The sequence below is a fragment of the Schistocerca gregaria genome, chromosome 10 (assembly GCF_023897955.1).
Source record: "Schistocerca gregaria isolate iqSchGreg1 chromosome 10, iqSchGreg1.2, whole genome shotgun sequence".
Taxonomy (NCBI): domain Eukaryota; kingdom Metazoa; phylum Arthropoda; class Insecta; order Orthoptera; family Acrididae; genus Schistocerca; species Schistocerca gregaria.
The window spans coordinates 161,562,015-161,584,138 of record NC_064929.1 but is presented as its reverse complement, the minus strand read 5'-3'; the positions used below and the strand labels follow the sequence as shown (position 1 = coordinate 161,584,138).

General features: G+C 45.9%; 1 protein-coding gene across 1 annotated transcript in view; it reads left to right on the top strand.

Moving 5' to 3' along the window:
- Positions 1 to 1,638: 1,638 nt before the first annotated feature.
- Positions 1,639 to 22,124, top strand: part of LOC126293225 (uncharacterized) — a 99,723-nt gene continuing 79,237 nt past the window's right edge. The window contains exon 1 of the mRNA XM_049986346.1: positions 1,639 to 1,783. Within this exon, the coding sequence (XP_049842303.1) occupies positions 1,639 to 1,783 (145 nt within the window). The remainder of the gene's footprint in view (positions 1,784 to 22,124) is intronic.

Sequence of the window (22,124 nt, the reverse complement as noted above, 5' to 3'; positions counted from 1 at the left end):
CTGACGCCGCCGGGAATCGAACCCGGGAACCCTGGCGTGGGAAGCGAGAACGCTACCGCACGACCACGACCTGCGGACAACTATGTTGTCTAAAAATTTAAATTTCGTAGATATGCTAACGCGTTAATGCGGAACCTATCTACGCTGAACAAAAAAAAAAAAAAGAGTTACAATTTTGGCCACCAGGTGCAAATCTGCCGCTGTGAACGCAAGAAAGATATACAGAAATGTTGCCATAAGTAATGGTCTTGGGGCAGGGCATGGGCAGAAAAGGTCAAACAAGTGAAGAAAGCCCAATGTTGATTTTATTATTAACTCGCTGCATACACAGTGTCTTCAGTAGAAGCTTTGGAGACGTCGACGAGATCCTGTATCGGTAAAACGAAGTGATCAGCAGTCGCTAAGTTCCGGTGTAATATGAGCAACGTGTTCCTGTATACCGGCCTTTAGCTCAAGTAGAAACCAAACGTGTCCCTGGTAAATGAGGTCTCTTAGATATGACCAGAGATAAAAGTCGCATGGATTCAGACCAGGTGATCTTGTAGGCTATGCATCTGGAAAACCTCTTTAGGTAAAAAGTTCGTGGGAGGCTGCGTTAAGCAGATCTTTCACTGGGCAGCCGGTAAGAGTGCCCGAGCGGTTCTAGGCGATACTTTCTGGAACCGCGCGACCACCACGGTCGCAAGTTCGAATCCTGCCTCGGGCATGGATGTGTGTGATGTCCTTAGCTTAGTTAGGTTTAATTAGTTCTAAGTTCTAGGCGACTCATGTCCTCAGAAGTTAAGTCCCATAGTGCTCAGAGCCATTTGAACGGTTTTGAACCATACCCGAGGCAGGATTCGAACCGGCGACCCTAGCAGCAGCGCGGTTCCGAACTAGATCGGTTAGAACCGCTCGGCCATCCCGGCCGGCGCAGCACTGTTGCTGTTCACGTAACGTATAACAACGCAGTGTGAGCTACACAAACAGGTGGAACACAACTCCTACTTTATGTTCTGCAAAAATGGCTGCAGGTAGAAAACGGACTCTAACAGAAGATGGTATTGGTGGAAGGTGGAGATGGTGACGGAAGCTTTGTGCGGTGCCCCTGCGCCATAGAGGGCCTCCATTAGCGAGCAACGCGCGATCGTGTGTGTGGTGGGGGAGCGGCCAGTAATGAGCGCTGTTCGGGCCGGAAGAGATCAGCAGCCGCCCCCTGTTCTTTCGGCTGTCGTCTCGGCGTTTTCCTTTGTGGAGGAGCGCAGTTCGGCGCAAGGCGGGGCCGTGCCGTGGCGGCGGCAGCAGACGAATTGCGGCGTCCGCCGGGAAGGGGGATTCCCCTCGCCGGCGCGGTGGCATTATATTCCCGTGTTGTCAGCAACATCGCCGGGGGTGGTATATCCATCAGGGGCGGAAATACTTGCAAGTGGCAGCTCCCCTTCTCTCTGCGCGGGGGCGAGTTTCTCTCTCGTCACGGAGCAGTAGGGGGGTGGGGAGGGAGGGAGGGAGGGAGGAAATTGGGGGCCGGCCTGGCTGGGAGCTAGCGAGCGGCGACCGAGACAAAGGCCGCGGCGAGGGGCCCCGGCTGATGTATTTCCAGTAAGTGAGCACATCCATCACGGGGGTGCCGACGACGGCTGCGGCGGCGCCGGATTAGAAATGCCGGGGGCGGCTTCCCGCCCCCGCCCCCACCCCCAGCTCCACCCCCCGGGAGGGGGCGGGGCCGGGCCGGCCATGGCGCCGCTTTTTGTGCGCTACCGCCCGCGCAGCAACTCCGGTGCAACCCTCACCGTGTTCCCGTTCGGTATCAGCCTTTCCAGCTTGCTAAGTAACGAACCCGCCACTGGCATTGTCGCTGTTCACCAGCGTGTATGGCGCGGCGAGCTGAAGAATTTTCGAGAAAAATTTTAGCCTTAGTATCAGCACTTGCCCCCTCATACTACACTTCATTATTCGAAACTGCGTGACCGGCGTAATACTACGAAGAAAGAAGGACGCGCCAAAAAAAATTGTTCAAATGGGTCTGAGAACTATGCGCCTTAACTTCTGAGGTCATCACTCGCCTAGAACTTAGAACTACTTAAACATAAGGACTTCACACACATCCATGCCCGAGGCAGGATTAGAACCTGTGACCGTAGCGGTCGCGCGGCTCCAGTCTGCAGCGCCTGCAACCGCTCGGGCGGCAAGGACGTGCCACGAAACAGTTATCCGAATGGGGCGTAAATCAACTCATTGATGTACGTGTACAGACAAACAAAAGATTTCGATTTCAGAAAAACTGTATAATGTATTCAAGAGAAAGAGCCACATAAACACGTCAAACATTGCTTTCTGCGGTTATTTCACGCAGCGTTGCTTCTCTATTAGCTCTGACAACTCTACACAAACCGCGCTGCCCTCGGTCGTTAAGTGAAGGCCTTTTGCCACACCGTTGCCCGTGGTGAAAGGTAATGCTTCACATTTGGTATTTTCAGCAATCTATTGACACTGCTGATCTGGGAATACTGAATTCCATAACCACATCTGATATGGAATGTTGAATGTGATTAGCTCCAACTACCATTCCGCGTTGAACGTTTATTAAATCCCAGCGTGCGGCCATTTTCCATTAGTCTCCTGAGTACAATTTGCGGTTCCGCCAATGTTCTGCCCTTTCATACCTTGTGTACGCGATACTACCGCCATCTGTATTATCCTTCAAAGACTCGCCACACTTCCCGAGAACCTTTCATATATACCTAAGTTTCCCATTCGTCTTCGTTACTATTGATTTTACGTGATCGTCTACATTAATATCGCTTCTTAGAGTTACCGCTAAACACTTATACGTTGTGACACGCTGGCCATTGATCTTGGAATAAGATACTAGCAGATCCTCTATTTTTACGGGGAATACTCAGAAAGTTTTGATTACCACCTCACCTCTAAACGATAGGGTTACGTTCTTTTCTTTCATTTCTGCCGATATCGCAGCAGTCTATTATTAAAGTGGAGTGTCTACGTCTATATTTAAAATTTAACACTGTCTCGAAATCCGGCGGAAAATCCAAAAAGATTCTGGTCATACGTGAAGCACATCTGCGGAAAGATGCTATCTTCACTCCACGATATCCAAGGTAATATTACCGATTGGAACACCACTGAAGCAGAGTAACGAACCGCTGTTTTCCCAAATTCATTCACCAACGAAGATGTAGTAAACAGTCTAGAATTCCAATCAAGAAGAGCTCACAACATGAATAACTTAGAAGTTTATACCCTCAGTGCAGTGAAGCAACTTAAGTCACTTAGTAAAGACAGGTGTTCCCGTCGATGTTGAACACCAATTATGTTCCTCTCGGATTACGCTTATGAAATAACTCCACCTGTAGCGATCATATACAATCGTTCGCTTTACAAAAAATCCCTACCTAAAGACTATGAAGTAGCTGAAATCACGCCAAAACACAAGAAAAGAAATAGAAGTAATTCGCTGAATTATAAACCCATATCAGTGATATCATTTTTAGCAGGTTTTTGGGACATATTCATAATGAAAGAGCTCAAAAAGCCATCTGTTGACACACAGCGCGGATTCAGTGAATTTCAAGCTTTTGAAACACGTCCGGAACGGTAGTCGCACAAATTAATGAGTGTTATCGACAAGGAAACTCAAATTAATTCCGTATTCCTTGACAGCTAGAGTACTGTGCGTTAATTCGTTTTCGGGTAGCAAAAGAAATATCGCGATACAGCTACAACGAAAAAAAAATATTTCTTACGTAACTTAATTTTTTTTTCAGTGAGGTAATGAAAACTTTATAAACACCCGTCCTGTTATACGCTAAATCTTACGTGTATCCTTATTTAAAGAGATTAGATTTATTTTCATTGTAGCCCACTAGATAACCTGATGATTTCTGCAAAGTGTTTCGGTTGATAATGGAAGCAAGACTAAAGAAAAAGAAACACAATTTCATAGCTTTTCTCAACCTGGAACGTGATGACACTGGTACCCTCAGTGAACGAAGGAGAATTACATGATGTGATGAGTGGAAGGAGTAGTCTAACAAGTACAGAATTTGGACTGAGGGTAAATGGAAGTAATGAACGGTAGCAGAAATGGGAACAACAGGAAACATCAGGGTTGGTGATCGTGATGCAGACGAAGTTAAGAAATTCTCCTACCTACTGAGCCTGACGGTCAGCCTAGGGAGGACATCAAAAACAGATTAGGACTGGCAAAAAGGGCATTCCTAGCAAAGAGAAGTCTACTAGGTCTTTATTTGAGGAGAAAATTTCTGAGAAAGTACAAAAAAAAAAGGCTCTGAGCACTATGGGACTGAACTGCTGTGGTCATAAGTCCCCTAGAACTTAGAACTACTTAAACCTAACTAACCTAAGGACATCACACACATCCATGCCCGAGGCAGGATTCGAACCTGCGACCGTAGCACTCGCACGGTTCCGGACTGCGCGCCTAGAAGCGCGAGACCACCGCGGCCGGCGAGAAAGTACATTTGGAGCACAGCGTCGTATGTTAGTGAGACATGGACTGTGGGAAAACCGGAACAGAAGAAAATCGAAGCATTTGAGATGTGGTGCTACAGACGAATGTTGAAAATTAGGTTGACTGATAAGATAAGAAATGAGGAGGTTCTGCGGAGAGTCGGCTAGAAAAGCAATATACGAAAACAGTGAGAAAATGGTTAGGATGTCAGGTCATCTGGTAAGACATCAAGGACTAACTTCAGAGCACTAGAGGGAGCTGTAGAGGGTAAAAACTATAGAGGAAAAATAGAGATTGGAATACATCCAGTAAATAACGGAGGATGTACGTTGCAAGTGCTACTTTGAGATGAAGAGGAAAGGTGTTGACAATCCGTGGCGGGCCACATCAAACCAATCAGAAGACTAATGGGCTGATGACTTAAAAAAAATATATTCGTGTTGGGCAACGCTAAACTCAGTTACCATCAAGACGAGGATAGCCTGTTGCAGTGTGTTTGTTTTGGTTGGTGATCAGTCGCGGTGGCCATATTGCAGCGACAGCGTGATGCTGATTCGTCCAGAGCCATCGTTCCCATGCCTTTGCATTCCCCCCAGAAGAAACCGGTTGCTTTGAGCTAGTGAGACGGGTCCTAAGTTTCTGTAAGTAGATCCCGGATCCCCCATTCACATCTTTTGTGTTTCTTATCCCCACCCCTCTACCTTGCTTCAAATGCATTCGCTGCGCGTACACACACACACACACACACACACACACACACACACACACACACGCCCGGTTGCGACGCACGCAGTCGGTGTGATGGCAGCGGCGCCAGAACGTACGAGCAGCCGGCGACGTTTTTACGACGCTCGGCCCTTCTTAGGCAAATGCAGGGCCGATGTTTATTGCACCAGAATGCTTAGTGGCGGGACGTCTGCTGCATGGGAAGAGCCGGTCACCGGAGTTGGGTAAGAGATTCAGTGTGCAACGGTCGGCTCTGCACACAGGTCTGTTCATCGCGAGAGTAATTTCGGTATCGTCCATTGATCCATTTGCCCCGAAAAGTGAAAAAAGGGCCGTCTTCTGTGGTGAAGTCGACGAAAACCAGCTATAATCAGGTAACAAATGACTTTTCATTATAACGTGATTGTAATAGAGGTTTCACACAAGGTTCAAATGGCTCTGAGCACTATGGGACTCAACTGCTGTGGTCATTAGTCCCCTAGAACTTAGAACTACTTAAACCTAACTAACCTAAGGACATCACACACATCCATGCCCGAGGCAGGATTCGAACCTGCGACCGTAGCAGTCGCACGGTTCCGGACTGCGCGCCCAGAACCGCGAGACCACCGCGACCGGCGTTTCACACAAGGAAGGGAATTAAGTTTTACAATACGTCTGTGTACAGTGTGTTCAGAAAAGGCCTTTCTCTGTAATTTACAAATTGACAAGTGAAAAGAATGTTTATTTAAAAAAAAAGTATAGGAAAGAAACATTTCTGTTTTCTGCGAAGTTAGGAAAGTAGTTTATTTCTTTATCTTTCAGAGATTTGCAGCAACGAGTTACATATTAAGTATAACATTATGTGCTTCTGTTATGTGTTTGATGTTTTTGAACCAACTGTGTGAAGTCTTGTGTATGTACATTAACTGTAAGACGGTTCGGATGAGCAGCAATATGCAACTGTTTGCTGATGACGCTGTAGTGTGCGGTAGAGCTCCTGTGTATAGGCTCAAAAATATCTCTGAGCACTATGAGACTTAACTGCTGAGGTCATCAGTCCCCTAGAACTATAGAACTACTTAAACCTAACTAACCTAACGACGTCACACACATCCATGCCGGAGGCAGGATTCGAACCTGCGACCGTAGCGGTAGCGGGGTTTCTGACTGAAGCGCCTAGAACCGCTCGGCCACCCCGTCCGGCTATAATAGGCTCAATCGTCCCTCATGCTCTCCCCAATTCTGACGATACGCCAATGTTTTCCTTGTGGATGGTTAACCAATTGTCTCAACTTTCTACAATATTTCTTATAAAATATTTGATACTACATGTACGAAGCATACCAAACAATAATTAATGCGTATAGAGATATTTAGATTGCCCTTTTCATGTAATACAGAAATTGAAAAATAATATTTCATGTGTGGTTCAGCTGGTTTAAATGGCTGTAAGCACTACGGGACTTAACATCTGAGGTCATCAGTCCCCTAGATCTTAGAACTACTTAAACGTAACTAACCTAAGGACATCACACACACCCATGCCCGAGGCAGGATTCGAACCTGCGACCGTAGTATCAACTCTCTTCTGGACTGACGCGCCTAGAATCGCTTGGCCACAGCGGCCGGCTTCATGTGTGGTAGTTTGTAAATATTAAATGTAATGAGTTAAGAACTAAGTACGACTGTCTTCAAATAGGAATTTTATGCAGTAAGAATCTGTGACTATTTGTTAGTTTTTGTACATATACATAGGCGCTTGCGAAAGTGGTGTTTAGGCGCTGCAGTCATGGACTGTGCGGCTGGTCCCGGCGGAGGTTCGAGTCCTCCCTCGGGCATGGGTCTGTGTGTTTATCCTTAGGATAATTTAGGTTAAGTAATCTGTAAGCTTAGGGACTGATGACCTTAGCAGTTGAGTCCCATAAGATTTCAGACACATTTTTTTAAAAAAGTGGTGTTTATTTTTTAATCATAATTAAGTACAATTGCGGCATTTTAATTGTACAGAGAGGTGAAAAGCAGACTTTTCATGTTCCAGTGAAACGAATTTTTATTAATAGTTTCATTTCTTGCTTGTTCAGCTGTGGTCAAAACTTCAATGTTTGACTGCTATCTTACTTGTGCAGGTTCCCTTACAATGACCAACCCGCTAAGGAAACAACCGAATTATCACTCGTTCTACCGTCTCCATAAGAAATGGTGTTAAGTGTTATTCAGTTTGTGATGTATGTTTGTGATAACTATATACAAATACATCACAATAAATATTTCGTCTCCCTTAGCCAGCTGCGAAAATATCTCAGAAATCGAAAACAATTGAGACAAATTGCTTCATTGTAGTTATCGACTGGGGGAAAAGTTGTATGCAGCTGGTTTCATGTTTACAATTACTTTTATTAACATATATTGACAATGCGCAGTTGAGTAACAGCTCCTGGTTCCCAGGTGTGTTCGTTGGTTGGCTGATTTGGAGGAGAGACGTTACAGGGAGCTCTTCGGTCCCATCGGATCAGGGAAGGGAATGGGCAGTGCCCTTCCACAGGAACCATCCCGGCATTTGCCTGAAGCGACTTAGGGAAATCACGGAAAACCTAAATCAGTGTGGCCGGTACGGGTTTCAGGAGTCGTCCTCCCGAATGTGAGGCCGGCCGGTGTGGCCGAGCGGATCTAGGCGCTTCAGTCTGGAACCGCAGGGTCGAATCCTGCCTCGGGCATGGATTGAGTGATGTCCTTAGGTTAGTTATGTTTAAGTAGTTCTAAGTTCTAGCGGAATGATGACCTCAGAAGTTAAGTCCCATAGAGCTCTGAGCCATTTGAACTTGTGTTAACGCTGCCATCTGAACCATTTGAGCAAAGATGCCTGACCAACAAAAGGAACATCTGAGATTACGTAACAGGTGGTCCTGAAGCACCATTTTTTTTAAAGTATGAACGAGTTCTCTACTAAACCGTGTGCTGAGAGCCATGTGAACCATTTGAATGGTCGTACAGGAAAATGCCCACTTCATCGCTACCTCGAAGATGTTGTGTCCCATCGCCAGTGCGCCGACTATAATACCACGTCCACACTCACTTAAATCTTGATAACCTATCATTGTAGCAGTAATAACCGATCTAACAACTGCGCCAGACACTTGTATATGGGCTTTGCCAACCGGAGCGCCGTACTCAGCCTGTTTACATATCTCTTCATTTGAAAACGCATGCCTATGCTACTTTCTTCGGCGCTTCAGTGCATAATACTCCACATAAATGTCCCGAAACAGGTGTCCGGATATTTTTAATCAGGCAGTGTATCTGTTCGACATGCTCGGCCGTTTAACAGTCCGGAGACTGCCTCTTTCTTGGCAGAGAATATCAAGGTAGGAGGCTGTTTGTATTGCAAAACGCAGTCAGGTTCCCGCGGTGGCTCGAGTGCTTGACCCCCTGGCAGCGGAGAGAGGCTCTAACGGATGGGATGTTAAAGCTGTTGCAAACACGACGGGCCCGCAGAAAGGTCCCGCCTAATGAGGTTAACCCGCTCTGCCCGGCGTTGGCTAACGCAGCGTCCGCTGAGTTGTCATAACGTGGTTCGGGTCTCGTTACCAGCTGCTTCAAGCAGCGCAGGGTGTTCACAATCGGTCTATTGTGTCGGCGGGGCCTCGTGAGGCGAGAGACGAAGAGGGAACCGGAAGCGGAGAGGGAAAGGGGAAGACGCCGCGGGGAGTGCGGCCGAGAAAAAGGCGAGTGCCCGCCTAGGCTTTAATTACTCCGTCTCCCATTGTTAATTACCGCCATTCGCGCCGTGTTTCATGCGAGCGCCGGATGCCGAAGCGCCGCTGGCGGTCTAACATATCGGACGGCGTATAGGAGTCTTCCAACACGATGGCGACTGTAAGAACATTTGTAGTGGGCTGCCGTGTTAGTACAGGCAGGCTTTGCTATTCACAGCACAGACAAGCCACACCAGTACACCAGTTTTGGAGATCAGTACGCCCATACAACAGTGTGCTTCCACATACCAAACACCTGGACACCAAAACGATGTTCGAAATGTTTTTAGGGGTATTACGTGTCGCCACCTCAAGTCATACGAGGCTGTGGTGGAAGTTCCTATGGGACCAAACTGCTGAGTGGTCGGTTCTTAGGCTTACACACTACTTAATCTAACTTAACTGACTTACGCTACGGACAACACACACACCCATGCCCGAGGGAGGACTAGAACCTCGGACGGGTGGAGCCGCTCGAACCGTGACAAGGCGCCTAAGACCGCGCGGCTTCCCTACGCGCTTACGAGCGTATGTCAAGCATTTTTACAAATACTGGCTCCAGACTCATACCATTCCTAATACGAACTCTAGTAAGTCAGATCTTTCGTCACCTAACAGTACCACCGCCAGGTGTAAGAAAACAGGTTGCAGCTTTGAAAAGAAGCAGCAGAAAACAGATTCAAGGCGTCCATTGTATGGAACTTACGATCATCCATGACGGGTGAAATCTGGGAGAAGCTTCCTTCTTATAGCACCAAGTTCGGCAGAAGCCCACCGAGTGAGCTGTGGACAGAAAAAGAGAAGCTACCAGGAGGCTGTCATCTACAGTACAGGACTCAGAAGACCTTCGACGAACTGAGAACAGAGGTGATACGGTGCACGACTAATTTGAGGAAGTGGGATATCAGTGATGATAAACTTTGCTTGAGGCAAGGCGGGACCCTGAACACTTGTTGGTTTGCAGTAATCTGTGTGAACACTGTGAGATGGGAGACTTGTTGGCACCGACTGACTGTACCGTTCTGTTTACAGAGCATAGTACTCGCAAACTGTGAAATTCTTTCAGTCATTAACGTTAGACTACAGTTGTAAGATTGTATTGTGTTTCGGTAAATAAATGTTTACGTAATAAGTCGTCTCTACAAAAATGGTTCAAATGGGTCTGAGCACTATGGAACGCACCTTCTGAAGTCATTAGTCCCCTAGAACTTAGAACTAGTTAAACGTAACTAACCTAAAGATATCACACACATCCATGCCCGAGGCAGGGTTCGAACCTGTGACCGTAGCGGTCTCGCTATTCCAGACTGCAGCGCCTAGAACCGCACGGCCTCGTCTCTACAACCTGTAGAAGCCTGTAATAGGACTTGTGAAGCACTATTTACATGTAGATATACTAGTGAGAGGGTTATTATTTTCGAATACCAGGAGTTAGGCGAAAATATCACGGGATATATTTCACAATACTTCTACCCTCATTTCCATTGATCAAGTCGTCTATGATTGGCACTGCATAATAACTGCTATCAATATTAGAAGAAATAAGCCCTCGGTCACAAATATTTAGTCAAAAATTGATCTGGTTTCGGCGCTACTATGAGCGTCGTCTTCAGAGTTAGACTAACTGTTCTAAAACATATTAGGTATATAATACATTAATAAAATTAAAGTTTTCACTGACTGGAAAAAGATGCAGTACCTACAAGTCACACATTAAAAAAGATCTAAGCCGGAAAGGCGACGTCATAAATAGTTGTAAGTAAGAAGGCGAGCCGCTAAGGGCTGCTCGTACTTTAGTGGACAAGGGCAGCAAAATAAATAAATAAATAAATAAATAAAATAAAAATAAAATAAAAATAAATAAATAAATAAATAAAATATTGACTTCTTTCCATTTCTCTTTTTAGTATTGTGAAAGGAATGCCCAGCTTGGAGTCTACGAGCTCGCTAGCACGAGATAAGAATCATTTTTAGAGGAGCTGGCTACCACAAAAAAGTTCAGAGTCCAAGGTGAAGTCGCAGCCTCAGGTAGACCGACTGGCATTCGCTTCCATTTCTGTCTCCCACCCACACACTCTTGTCGGGACACGGGACTGCTATTTTCTGTCGAAAATGCACAAAATTGCTCTGTAAGCTCTTTAGAAAGATACGGAATCTCTATCCAGGTGTTGCCTCCCAGAGACTAGCGTGTGAATCTTCGTTACGTCAGGAGCAACGCAATAAAATAATGTTCGGTTTAAAATTTATAGGCCAGTATTCTGGTTGGTTTAAAAAATTGTTCAAATGGCTCCGAGCACGATGGAACTTGACATCTGAGGCCATCAGTCCCCTACTTAAACCTAAGTAGCCTAAGGACATCACACACATCCATGCCCGAGGCACGATTCGAACCTGCGACCGTAGCAGTCGCGCATTTCCAGACTTTAGCGCCTAGAACCACTGCGGCCGGCTTACGTGGAATGGATTGGGCCCTGTGGTCCAACTGAAGCTATCAGTAACTGGAAGTCGTTACGTTAGAGCACTTGGAGACAATATGCAGCCTTTCATGGACTTTACGTTACCATGACAGTGCACCATGTCACCGGGCCACAGTTGTCGACGACTAAGTAGAAGAACATTCTGGACAGTTCGGCGGCATGACTCAATATTTCTGCTGGGGACTTCCAACGACTTGCTGAGTCCGTGCCACGTCGAATTGCCGCACGCCGCTGAAAAAAAAGTTGCCGCACGCCGCTGAAAAAAAAGGAGGTCCGCCTCGATATTAGGAGATGTCCCATGACATTTGTCACGTCAGTGTATGTCTATGTCGTATTGACATTATCATGGCTGGTTGCACCACCCCTACTATCATTCAGTAAAACGTTTTCGTTGCCGAGTATTACTATTTCCTTCACGTAATGTACATGTTCATATCCGGTGCTTCCCTTCTCTGTCGGTCATCATAAATCGCACTGTAGCATCATAAAAAAGCACTCCGTCTTCAGGCCACAAGCGGCCCATCGGGACCATCCGACCGCCGCGACATCCTCAGCTAAGGATGCCGATAGGAGGGGCGTGTGGTCATCACACAGCTATCCCTACCGTTACGATGGTTTTCTTTGAACGGAGTGGCTACTATTCGGTCGAGTAGCTCCTCAGTTGGCATAACGGGACTGAGTGCACCCCGAAAAGTGGCAACAGCGTATGGCGGCTCCGATGGTCACCCATTGAAGTGCCGGCCACGCCCGACAGCGCTTAACTTGTAGCATCATAGGGTTATGCAAAAGAGCACAACCAACACCTCACACAGGAAACGAACTGGTTACCTCCACCTCGAGAGTCGGACCAGTAGCGAGCTCCGCTACGGCGAAGGGATGCTGGGCAGGTGGTTATTACCCACAACTTTCGAGGAGCACCGGACCAGCTGCTTGTAGTCCGTGGGAAAATCCCTGTCGGCGCCTTCAGACCTCCTTCGCACACGCACATACAGAGAGCAGGCGGTGGTCGGGGCCAGTAGACAGGTGGCGCCGTAGTCTGTGATGTCGCCCCGGGGGCCGTGGCTCGCATCACGCCGCCTCCCACGTACACCTGCCGAGGTGGGGGCGGGAGGGGGCGGCGTCCGAACAGCGCGCCTGGCGGCCGCCGGCGGCGGCGGCGCGTCTCGTCGGCCGTGTCTGCGAGATTTACGGCGGCGATGCTATCTGCGAGCGGACGTGTGTACGAGTGGAGCTAAAGTGTGAGGGGGCGGATCCCGGCGTGTAAGACGAGAGCGGCTCTTTACGCGCCACGAATATGGCCACACATCGACAGGCTGGAGCCGCCTGTCGTGAGGGCTGGCCAGCCCGTACTGTGGCCCTTCTGCGTCTGTATGCAGCCCCGTGGTAATTGCGGGGCGTCGCGTTGGTACCATGTCACAGGTCGGGTGCCGGTTTACCACGTTAATGAAACACGCATGTTCAAGACTTTGCCTTACTTTTAAAAAAATAAATAAAGCTCCGCACGGTGGCACATGCGGCCGGACGTCTTATCTTGTACAACAGTTTATAATGTTACTTATAATCCGTCTTGATTGCAATGTTTTTAATCATATGACCAGTTTCGGTTCATTCAGAACCATCTTCAGATCTGCTATTTCAGTTACAGGAATAACCCGTCCAAATCCAGCTACTATCACATGCTGCGTCATGTGACCCAGCATGTGAAAGTTGCTGGATTTGGACGGGTTACTCCTGTAACTGAAATATCAGATCTGAAGATGGTTCTGAATGAACCGAAACCGGTCATGTGAATAAAAAATAAAAAAAACAAAAAATAAATTTACAGTCAAGACGGATTATAAGTAACATTATAAAATCACTGATTGTTGTTATCCCACCAGACATTGTCTGTTTTTCCAAAATTCTACAACAGTCATAATTATATACAAAACTACACGAAGTGTATTCGCAGTTGCGAATATGCGCAACCATCAACTCTATAATGGAACGACGACGATGCAAACTCGTGCCGGACCGTACTCGAACCCGGATTTCAGGCTTATCACGTGCGGTCGCCTTACCATTTTGCTACCCGAGCACGCTTCACTGTCACACCCAAACTTCCATATGTCGTTTACCATGTGTCTACAACCTTAACTTGTACATCCATCAGTATATTTCATTACGGGAGATACATTTTAATTGGAAGTCACACGACACTCCTGTGCTCGTGTTGTTCAGAAGTACGATGCATTGTTCCTTCGGACATGCATGTATGGCCGTGAAACGTGCTCGGACAGCCTAATGGTAAGGCGACCGCTCACGGTGAGCGGCACAAATTTTTCATTGTCGTCATTCCATTATACAGCTGGCAATGGCGTTGCCACAATGGATACAACGGTTCCCGTCAGATCACCGAAGTGAAGCGTTGTCGGGCGTGGCCGGCACTTGGATGGATGACCATCTGGGCCCCATGCGCAGTTGGCGTTTTTCGGGGTGCACTCAGCCTCATGATACCAATTGAGGACCTACTCGACCGAATAGTAGCGGCTCCGGTCGAAGAAAACCTTCATAACGACCGGGAGAGCGGTGTGCTGACCACACGCCCCTCCTATCCGCATCCTCAACTGAGGATGACACGGTGGTCGGATAATCCCGATGGGCCACTTGTGGCCTGATGACGGAGTGCATTATACAGCTGACGGTTGCCCATATCCGCAACTGCGAATACATTTGATGTATTTTGGATGTATATCCCAACGAACATTGCATACTACTTCTGAACAACTTAGCCACTGCAGTGTCGTAAGTGCAGTGTGATTCGACGTAACTGCGTGAGTGTGATGTATGGATAAAAATAAGAGTAAAATGTTGTATTCGTCTAAATCGACATCATTTGGAACATGTCCTGGGGTAAACTTACAGTACGTATTGAGCTGAATTTCCGGTTTCTTCCTGTCGTTGCTTTCTGAGAAGAACTAATTTTGTGTTGTTTCTTTTGCACTTGTGTTTCCTATTCTACTGCGTAACTATGAAATAAAGGAATTTCAGACAAAACTGAATTTAACGTTTTACTCTTATTTTGATACATACACCCACGGGCCGGCAGGTCGAGCTGTTGTAGGCGCTACAGTCTGGAACCGCACTGCAGCTACGGTCGCAGGTTCGATTTCTGCCTCGGGATGGATGTGTGTGATGTCCTTAGGTTAGTTAGGTTTAAGTAGTTCTAAGTCTAGGGGACTGATGACCATAGATGTTAAGTCCCATAGTGCTCAGAGCAATTTGAGCAATTTTTTTCCTCGTGATTCAGTCTGTCTGTCTGTGAAAACCGTATCTAAATCCCTTCAGTAATTCCTAAGATTAGCCTTGACATGCAGTCAGTAAAACGTGGTTGGGATTTTGATTTAGTCATGTTTACAGACGGTGTGTCTCTCTTGGTTGACAGCGAATGCAGTATGTACTCAACAGAAGATGTTTCATGTGCCACTAATGAGAAAGGTTGTGAGACGGCCCACAGTAACGTGGCGTTAGTTAGGTGAGGTGGACTTGCGTGTACTGCAACACGTGCCAGGTCCTGGCAAGTGGAGGGCCGTAATGGTGGCTGGGGGGGGGGGGGAGGGGGGGTGTATGCCTGGACGCGGTTTATCCGGCCATCACTGGCGACAAAAAGACGCTCACCGGCCGTTCGTCGCTGCAATTAATATCGTAGTTCTGGGCCATCGTAGCCAGCTGGGGAAACACGGAGATAAGCATCGGCCGAGCGAGCGCCCGCCACCCATTCCTCATCTCGCCTAAAGGCCCCTCCTAACACTCAGTTTTTTACTTAACGTGTGCTGACGTCACATAAATTTTACACCAACTACTGTTCACTCCCCCCGCCCCTGCAGTCTTCCCAGCGACGCGTTTACATCATCACGAGGGCACTGCTGTGGCGGCAGGAGAATTGAAACCGTCGTTCTTATCGGAAGGAGAAAAGGACGCCTATTAGCCATGTTCCTGCGCCCTGAAAAAAAAAAAAATCGCCTTGTCTCTCTGTTATTGAAACGAATTACGCTATAATTCTGTCTACATCTCCATACATAATGCCCAAGCCACTATATGGTGCGTGGCGGAGAATACTTTCTAACTCTACTAGTCATTCCTTCCATTTCCACTCGCAAATGGAGTGAGAGAAAACGTCAGTCTATATGCCTCGGCACGAGCTCTAATTCCTCCTATCTTGCGTTGGTGGCACTAGTATCGTTGTGCAGCCTGTCACAATTGCTAGTTTATTTATTTATTTATTTATTAAAATGTCGATTTCCGTAGGACCAGATTGAGGAGCAAATCTCCAAGGTCATGGAACGTGTCAGTACATGAACTTACAACATAAAAAGTAATAACAGATAAAAATAAATGTTCACGAACCTGAAAGAAAATCAGTCCATAAGTTGAAGCAAACGCTATCAGCAATGAAATGCTGCACAACTTTCAAATATCTGTTCAGTGCAGTCTCGTGATACGTCTATGGACGGACTCAAATGAAGTACTGTTTTTTACGTGCAGTGGCACTCCTCCGCCCCGCAAGGAACTCCCTGAAAAACAGCCAGCTAATCTGTAGCCTGGTAAAGGAAGCCTCTGAATTTTCAAATTATTTAAGTGGTGCTCTGATATACCAATAATTTCAGAATTAACATCTATTAGCAGTTCACTAACTTTATCTCCAATACCTCTTATATTTTGATGAAATGTGCTAATTCCTTCTCTACTTGGAAACATTACATCCTCTGGAGGTGATCCCTCAGTTAGAGGCACTTCCTTTAAGCAGGTGTACCTGTCAGCGGACTTCAGTCTAAAGAAGGTGAAGCTCTAACACCAACTACTATAGGAATTTTTCCATTTCTGTTCAAATGTGTGTGAAATTTTATGGGACTTAACTGCTAATGTCATCAGTCCCTAAGCTTACACACTACTTAACCTAAATTATCCTAACGAAAAACACATACACACACACACCCATGCCCGAGGGAGGACTCGAACCTCCGCCAGTTCTGTGATCATACCAAACAAGCAGCAACCAGTCGCAAAATCATGTTTTCTTTATTTACTTTTGCAACGCGATTTCAACTGATTAACAGCCATCATCGGTGATACAAATACGAGAATAAAAATAAAAATAATTAATAACAGTGACCAAATGAATAAATGTACATAAAGCAACGTAAAACCAATTAAATGTACATAGACGAATGAAACCATTTAAAATGCACATATAAATTTACCTTTCAACGTGTATGTTCCCTGAGTAGTAACACTGTCTTAGGCACAGGCCAAACATAAAGTGAGACATAGAGAATTGACTATGATAACGAGAAACCATATGCCGGCCGCGGTGGTCTCGCGGTTCTAGGCGCGCAGTCCGGAACCGTGCGACTGCTGCAGTCGCAGGTTCGAATCCTGCCTCGGGCATGGATGTGTGTGATGTCCTTAGGTTAGTTAGGTTTAAGTAGTTCTAAGTTCTAGGGGACTGATGACCACAGCAGTTGAGTCGCATAGTGCTCAGAGCCATTTTTTTGAGAAACCATAAGGGGGCACTGCAAAGCAAACCCGCCCTCTATACGAAGAGTTGCAAAAGTAAATAAAGAAAACATGATTTTGCGACTGGTTGCTGCTTATTTGGTAATTTTATGGTTTACGGTCGCTGCACAACTTGGGAACCATGTGGAGCCCACCATTCAGAAGTTCTGTAAACTTTCACCGTAGCACGAGTTTGCAGTGTTGTGTAGGTCAGAAGTACGATGTGTAGTTCCTTCGGACCTGCGTGCATGTGGGAAGTGTGGTGCGGGTAGAATTGTAGAGGCACACAATTCTTGGCTACAGTACGCAGGTTCAGATCGATGTATGTTGCAAGGTATAAGCAGAGGTGAGTGTGTACTGCAGGATTTTTCCTTCCGAGATGTTTTTTTATGAAGCTGATATATCGAATTTTTTCTCTTGTTGTTTCCGCAGAATCCAACCTTCACAACCGTAGCTTAATGTGCTCCAGATAAATGCCTTGATAAATTTGTTTCTTGTTTCGGTATTGAGGTGGATGTTTGTCAACCATTTACTTTCATTTCTGAATGCTTGTTAAGTCAATGAAATTCTTCTTTAGATATCCGTTATACTCACGTTGTAATCTTTCATTGTACTTCACAAGTAGCAAAATTTATTTACTTGCACTAGCATTTTGTTTCCTGTCTTAATATTTGCCCTCATGAGCCTGTTCGATTTAGTTGGCACCATTATTTTACTCTTATTGGCTTCTATTTTCAATTTGTGGTTATCCGATGTACGAGTAAAATGTTTCAACATACAGTTCATAACGTTTTATAATTCTGGTAAGGTTCCTGTACCATCAGCAAATCGAATACAATACGTTTGTTTATCATTACTTTTGGTCCCTTCGGTGCTGCTTATAATTTTCTGTATTGCACTTCCTACAAATAAGGAAAGAGAGGACCTGTTCCTGTACTCTGATTTTTGTGTAGAATGAGAATCAGTTTGTTCAAATTCCCAAATAGTTTCTTGCAGTCCACTCTATCAAAAGCCATCTCTAGGTCGACAGCTGCATACGTTTTCTTTCTACTAAGATCATTTGTAGTACCATTACAATTGGTCTGGTTCTTTTTTTCCTAAATCCAAATTGATCTTCTCCTAAATATTGGTTAATTTTAGCTTTGAGTCTGTCTGTAACCAAGATCATCATCATCCCTTGTACGGTTTCCAGCCACAGGTTCAAATGGCTGTGAGCACTATGGTACTTAACATCTGAGGTCATCAGTCACCTAGACTTAGAACTACTTAAACCTGACTAACCTAAGGACATCACGAACATCCATGCCCGAGGCAGGATTCGAACCTGCGACCGTAGCGGTCGCGCGGTTCCAGACCGTAGCGCCTAGAGCCGTAGTAATCGTATGGTGATTTTATACAATATACGGTTGATATAAGGCAAACGATTTTATACAGTATACATATAAGACAAGATTAAACCTTAAGGTCCGTGTTTTTCAACCAGTTAATTAAGCTGGGTGTGAGAGTGAACAAGTCATCGTGAATTCCAGAGTATGAATGAAGTGAACAGTATTTGTCCATTTTATTTGGAATGTTGGCCGTGGATAATGATACTTCACTGAAAAAATACGGCAACCAGTCACTTTTTAATGCGTTTTTTTATTTACGCCAATATGCATTTCGGGTTTGCACCCATCTTCAGCTGGCAAATTACATGGATCTTCAGTTACTACAGTAGTACAATCTTGACAGCAGTTTGGATGCAGCGGCAGGCCTGTGCAAAAGCAACGACTCCAATCATTTACTTCAATTTCGCGAGTTTGAAGTCACACACTATCAGTTGTTCATTTTACTTACATTCTCCTCTCCTGGTTTTTTCCTGGCTTTTCTTCTTTTTTGCAACATCACAAACACTTTTTATCACGTATTTTGCACGGGCGCACTGCGTTATCCGCCATGTTGTCGACTGACAGTTTTTGTTAACATACAAATGGTTTATCTATGGACAGGTTATATTTTTACGAAAGTTTTGAGGTTCTAAGATAAGCTATTGTTTTCTAAATATTGACTTGGCTGATAGAAGTATTCTAAGTACGATGTATACTTTTTTTTGTAGTATTGAAGATAATAAACTAGCATAACACATTTATACAAAGCAGTAATTCATACATTTACAATATAACAAAGATAGAATTAAGATATTAGAATTAATATTTTTATGTTTTATATTATTACATGCATTTGTTGGGTTTATAATAGATTATGTTATTTCTTGATTGTGCTTAGTAAGTGGTTTGATACGTAGAGTGTGGAAGTTTTTTAGAAATATTCGGTTTGGCAGCTCTGTTTGGTCGTTAATTATGTCAGAAGGGGATGCATGTTTATGTGAATAAATGTGAATAAATTTCGATTTCTTCTAGGAGGTTCATTCTTTTTCCTTTGTTGGCTAAGTGGAGAACTTGTAGGTTATGGGATATGTCTGTTACTTGATGTTCTTCTTCTGCTACATGTTGGGCGAATGTGGATTTATTTAAGTTTTTTAAACGAAGAGCATCCATGTGTTCTCGAAACCGTATGCTGAAGTTTCTCCCTGTTTGGCCTATGTATGTTTTTGGACATGAGTTGCAGTTAAGTTTGTATATTCCTGATTGATTGTACGGTTTGGTATTATTTTTAATGTTATGGATAGCTTTGTTGGACTAAATGTTCAATTGTCTGCTCTTCTTGATTACATTCATACATTGGTGAACTGATCCAGCCCCATTTGTACCTGAAGTAGCCATGGCAACCATGTCCAGTCCTTAACCTGTTGAGGCGGCGCCAAAATTAAAAAAAAAATGGTTCAAATGACTGAGCATTATGGGACATAGGTCATCAGTCCCCTAGAACTTAGAACTACTTAAACCTAAGTAACTTTAAGGACATCACACACATCCATGCCCGAGACAAGATTCGGACCTGCGACCGTAGCAGTCATACGGTTTCGGACTGAAGCCCCTAGAACCGCTCGGCCACCGTGGCCGGCACCAAAGCTTCCTCGGTAGGTCAAAATCGTTTGGCTTCTTTGTTGGATCAAGGTTATGGGCTCTTGTACCCAATGTTTTTGTTGTCCATTCATACTTTCAGCTTTCATTTAGATCAAAACTATCCGCGATGATTGTCTTGCAGTAACACCTGCTGGTCTTCTTGATCGCAATCGTTGCTGTGGCGGATGACAGAATTCCTGGTGTAGTGGCAGAGCAGGTGATGCAGAGATTTTCTTGGCCTCCCTCAGTAGAGCTTGTTTCCACCTTAAGTGAGGTGGAGGGATATGAGTCTGTGTCATAGGTGATATACAATATGCCCGGAAGGCTCAAATGGCTCTGAGCACTATGGGACTTAACTGCTGAGGTCGTCAGTCCCCTAGAACTTAGAACCACTTAAACCTAACTAACCTAAGGACATCACACAACATCCATGCCCGAGGCAGGAAGCGAACCTGCTACCGTAGCGGTCGCGCGGTTCCAGACTGTAGAGCCTAGAACCCTTTGGCGACTCCGGCCGGCTGGCTGTGTGTGTGTGTGTGTGTGTGTGTGTGTGTGTGTGTGTGTGTGTGTGTGTGTGAAATGTACATACGACCTGTCACATAGCCTATTAGACAGAATATATTAAGTTTGTTAGAGGCCATATAGTGTCATCCCAGGCAAACCATCTCTGTCTCTTACATAACTGTGATACAGCAGCCACATAATTAGAGGTAATCAATGAAATTAATTGGGTGTTTTGTAAATTTTTAATTTTAATTTACCTAATAGATAAAATTTACACTTGTTTATTATCAAGGAATTGAGGTGACAAAAATTAAAACAAAGGCGTTTATCGTTGCGGCGGGATCTTCTCGTGAAATTTCGATCGCCAACTTTCTTCACAGAGTGTGAAAATATTATGTTAGCACCCACCCTCATAGGGAGGAATGGTCATGATATTAAAATACGGGAAATCAGAGCTCGCACAGAAGGATTCGCCGGCCGCGGTGGTCTCGCGGTTCTAGGCGCTCTGTCCGGAACCGCGCGACTGCTACGGTCGCAGGTTCGAATCCTGCCCCGGGCATCGATGTGTGTGATGTCCCTTACGTTAGTTAGGTTTAAGCAGTTCTAAGTTCTAGGGGACTGATGACCACAGATGTTAAGTCCCATAGTGCTCGCAGCCATTTGAACCATTCTGGCCGGCCTGCCCGGAAGGAATTAATGCAGTGGATAGACAGTACCTGAAAATGAAAGTAAGGTCACAGTCAGTTCCCATTAGCGCATTAACGCTAACACTCGACATTACTGTGAACTACGAGATTAGTGTCGACAGTGTATTCTCTCAGCGATTGTTCGGCTGACTGGAACACGGTACACGGCACTACTGGCTACAGGGAGAGAGGTGTTTCCCGCCACCTGAGGCAGGCGGCTTTGTATCCTGTTGTCGCCGGCTCGCCACGTCTCACTCAGGCGGCGATCGCATTCGTATCGCCGCGATCGGCCGTTTATCTGCGACAGCGGTCGAGCCACCCAGCGCCCCGGCCTTGGTTGGCCGCAAGGAGCCGATAAATCGAACCGATGACAACGGCCTGACGCTTTGCCAAGCGCGAGGTAACGAATGCGCGCCGGCGTGATGTATGCGACGCTAACCGCTCGCCGGAAGCGCCGGATTGAGTTACCCGGCGCCCACACACACCCGCGGTTGCGCCCGGCTCCTGGCCACACTCTGCTGTAACGCCGCATCAGGTCTCTCTGGACGTATCGGGTCCTACGTAGCTGTTGCGTACTGGTGATAGCTATCTGATGCAGGAGGTGAGGTACTGAGGAAAACAGTGGCTAACAAACCGTGGTGGAATATTGTTGTTATTGTGGCCTTCAGTCCTGAGACTCGTTTGATGCAGCTCTTCATGCTACTCTATCCTGTGCAAGCTGCTTCATCTCCCAGTACGTACTGCAGCCTACAGCCTTCTGAATCTGTTTAGTGTATTCATCTCTTGGTCTCCCTCTACGGCCGGCCGGTGTGGCCGTGCGGTTCTAGGCGCTGCAGTCTAGAGTCGAGCGACCGCTACGGTCGCAGGTTCGAATCCTGCGTCGGGCATGGATGTGTGTGATGTCCTTAGGTTAGTAGGATTAATTAGTTCTAAGTTCTAAGCGACTGATCACCTCAGAAGTTAAGTCGCATAGTACTGAGAGCCAT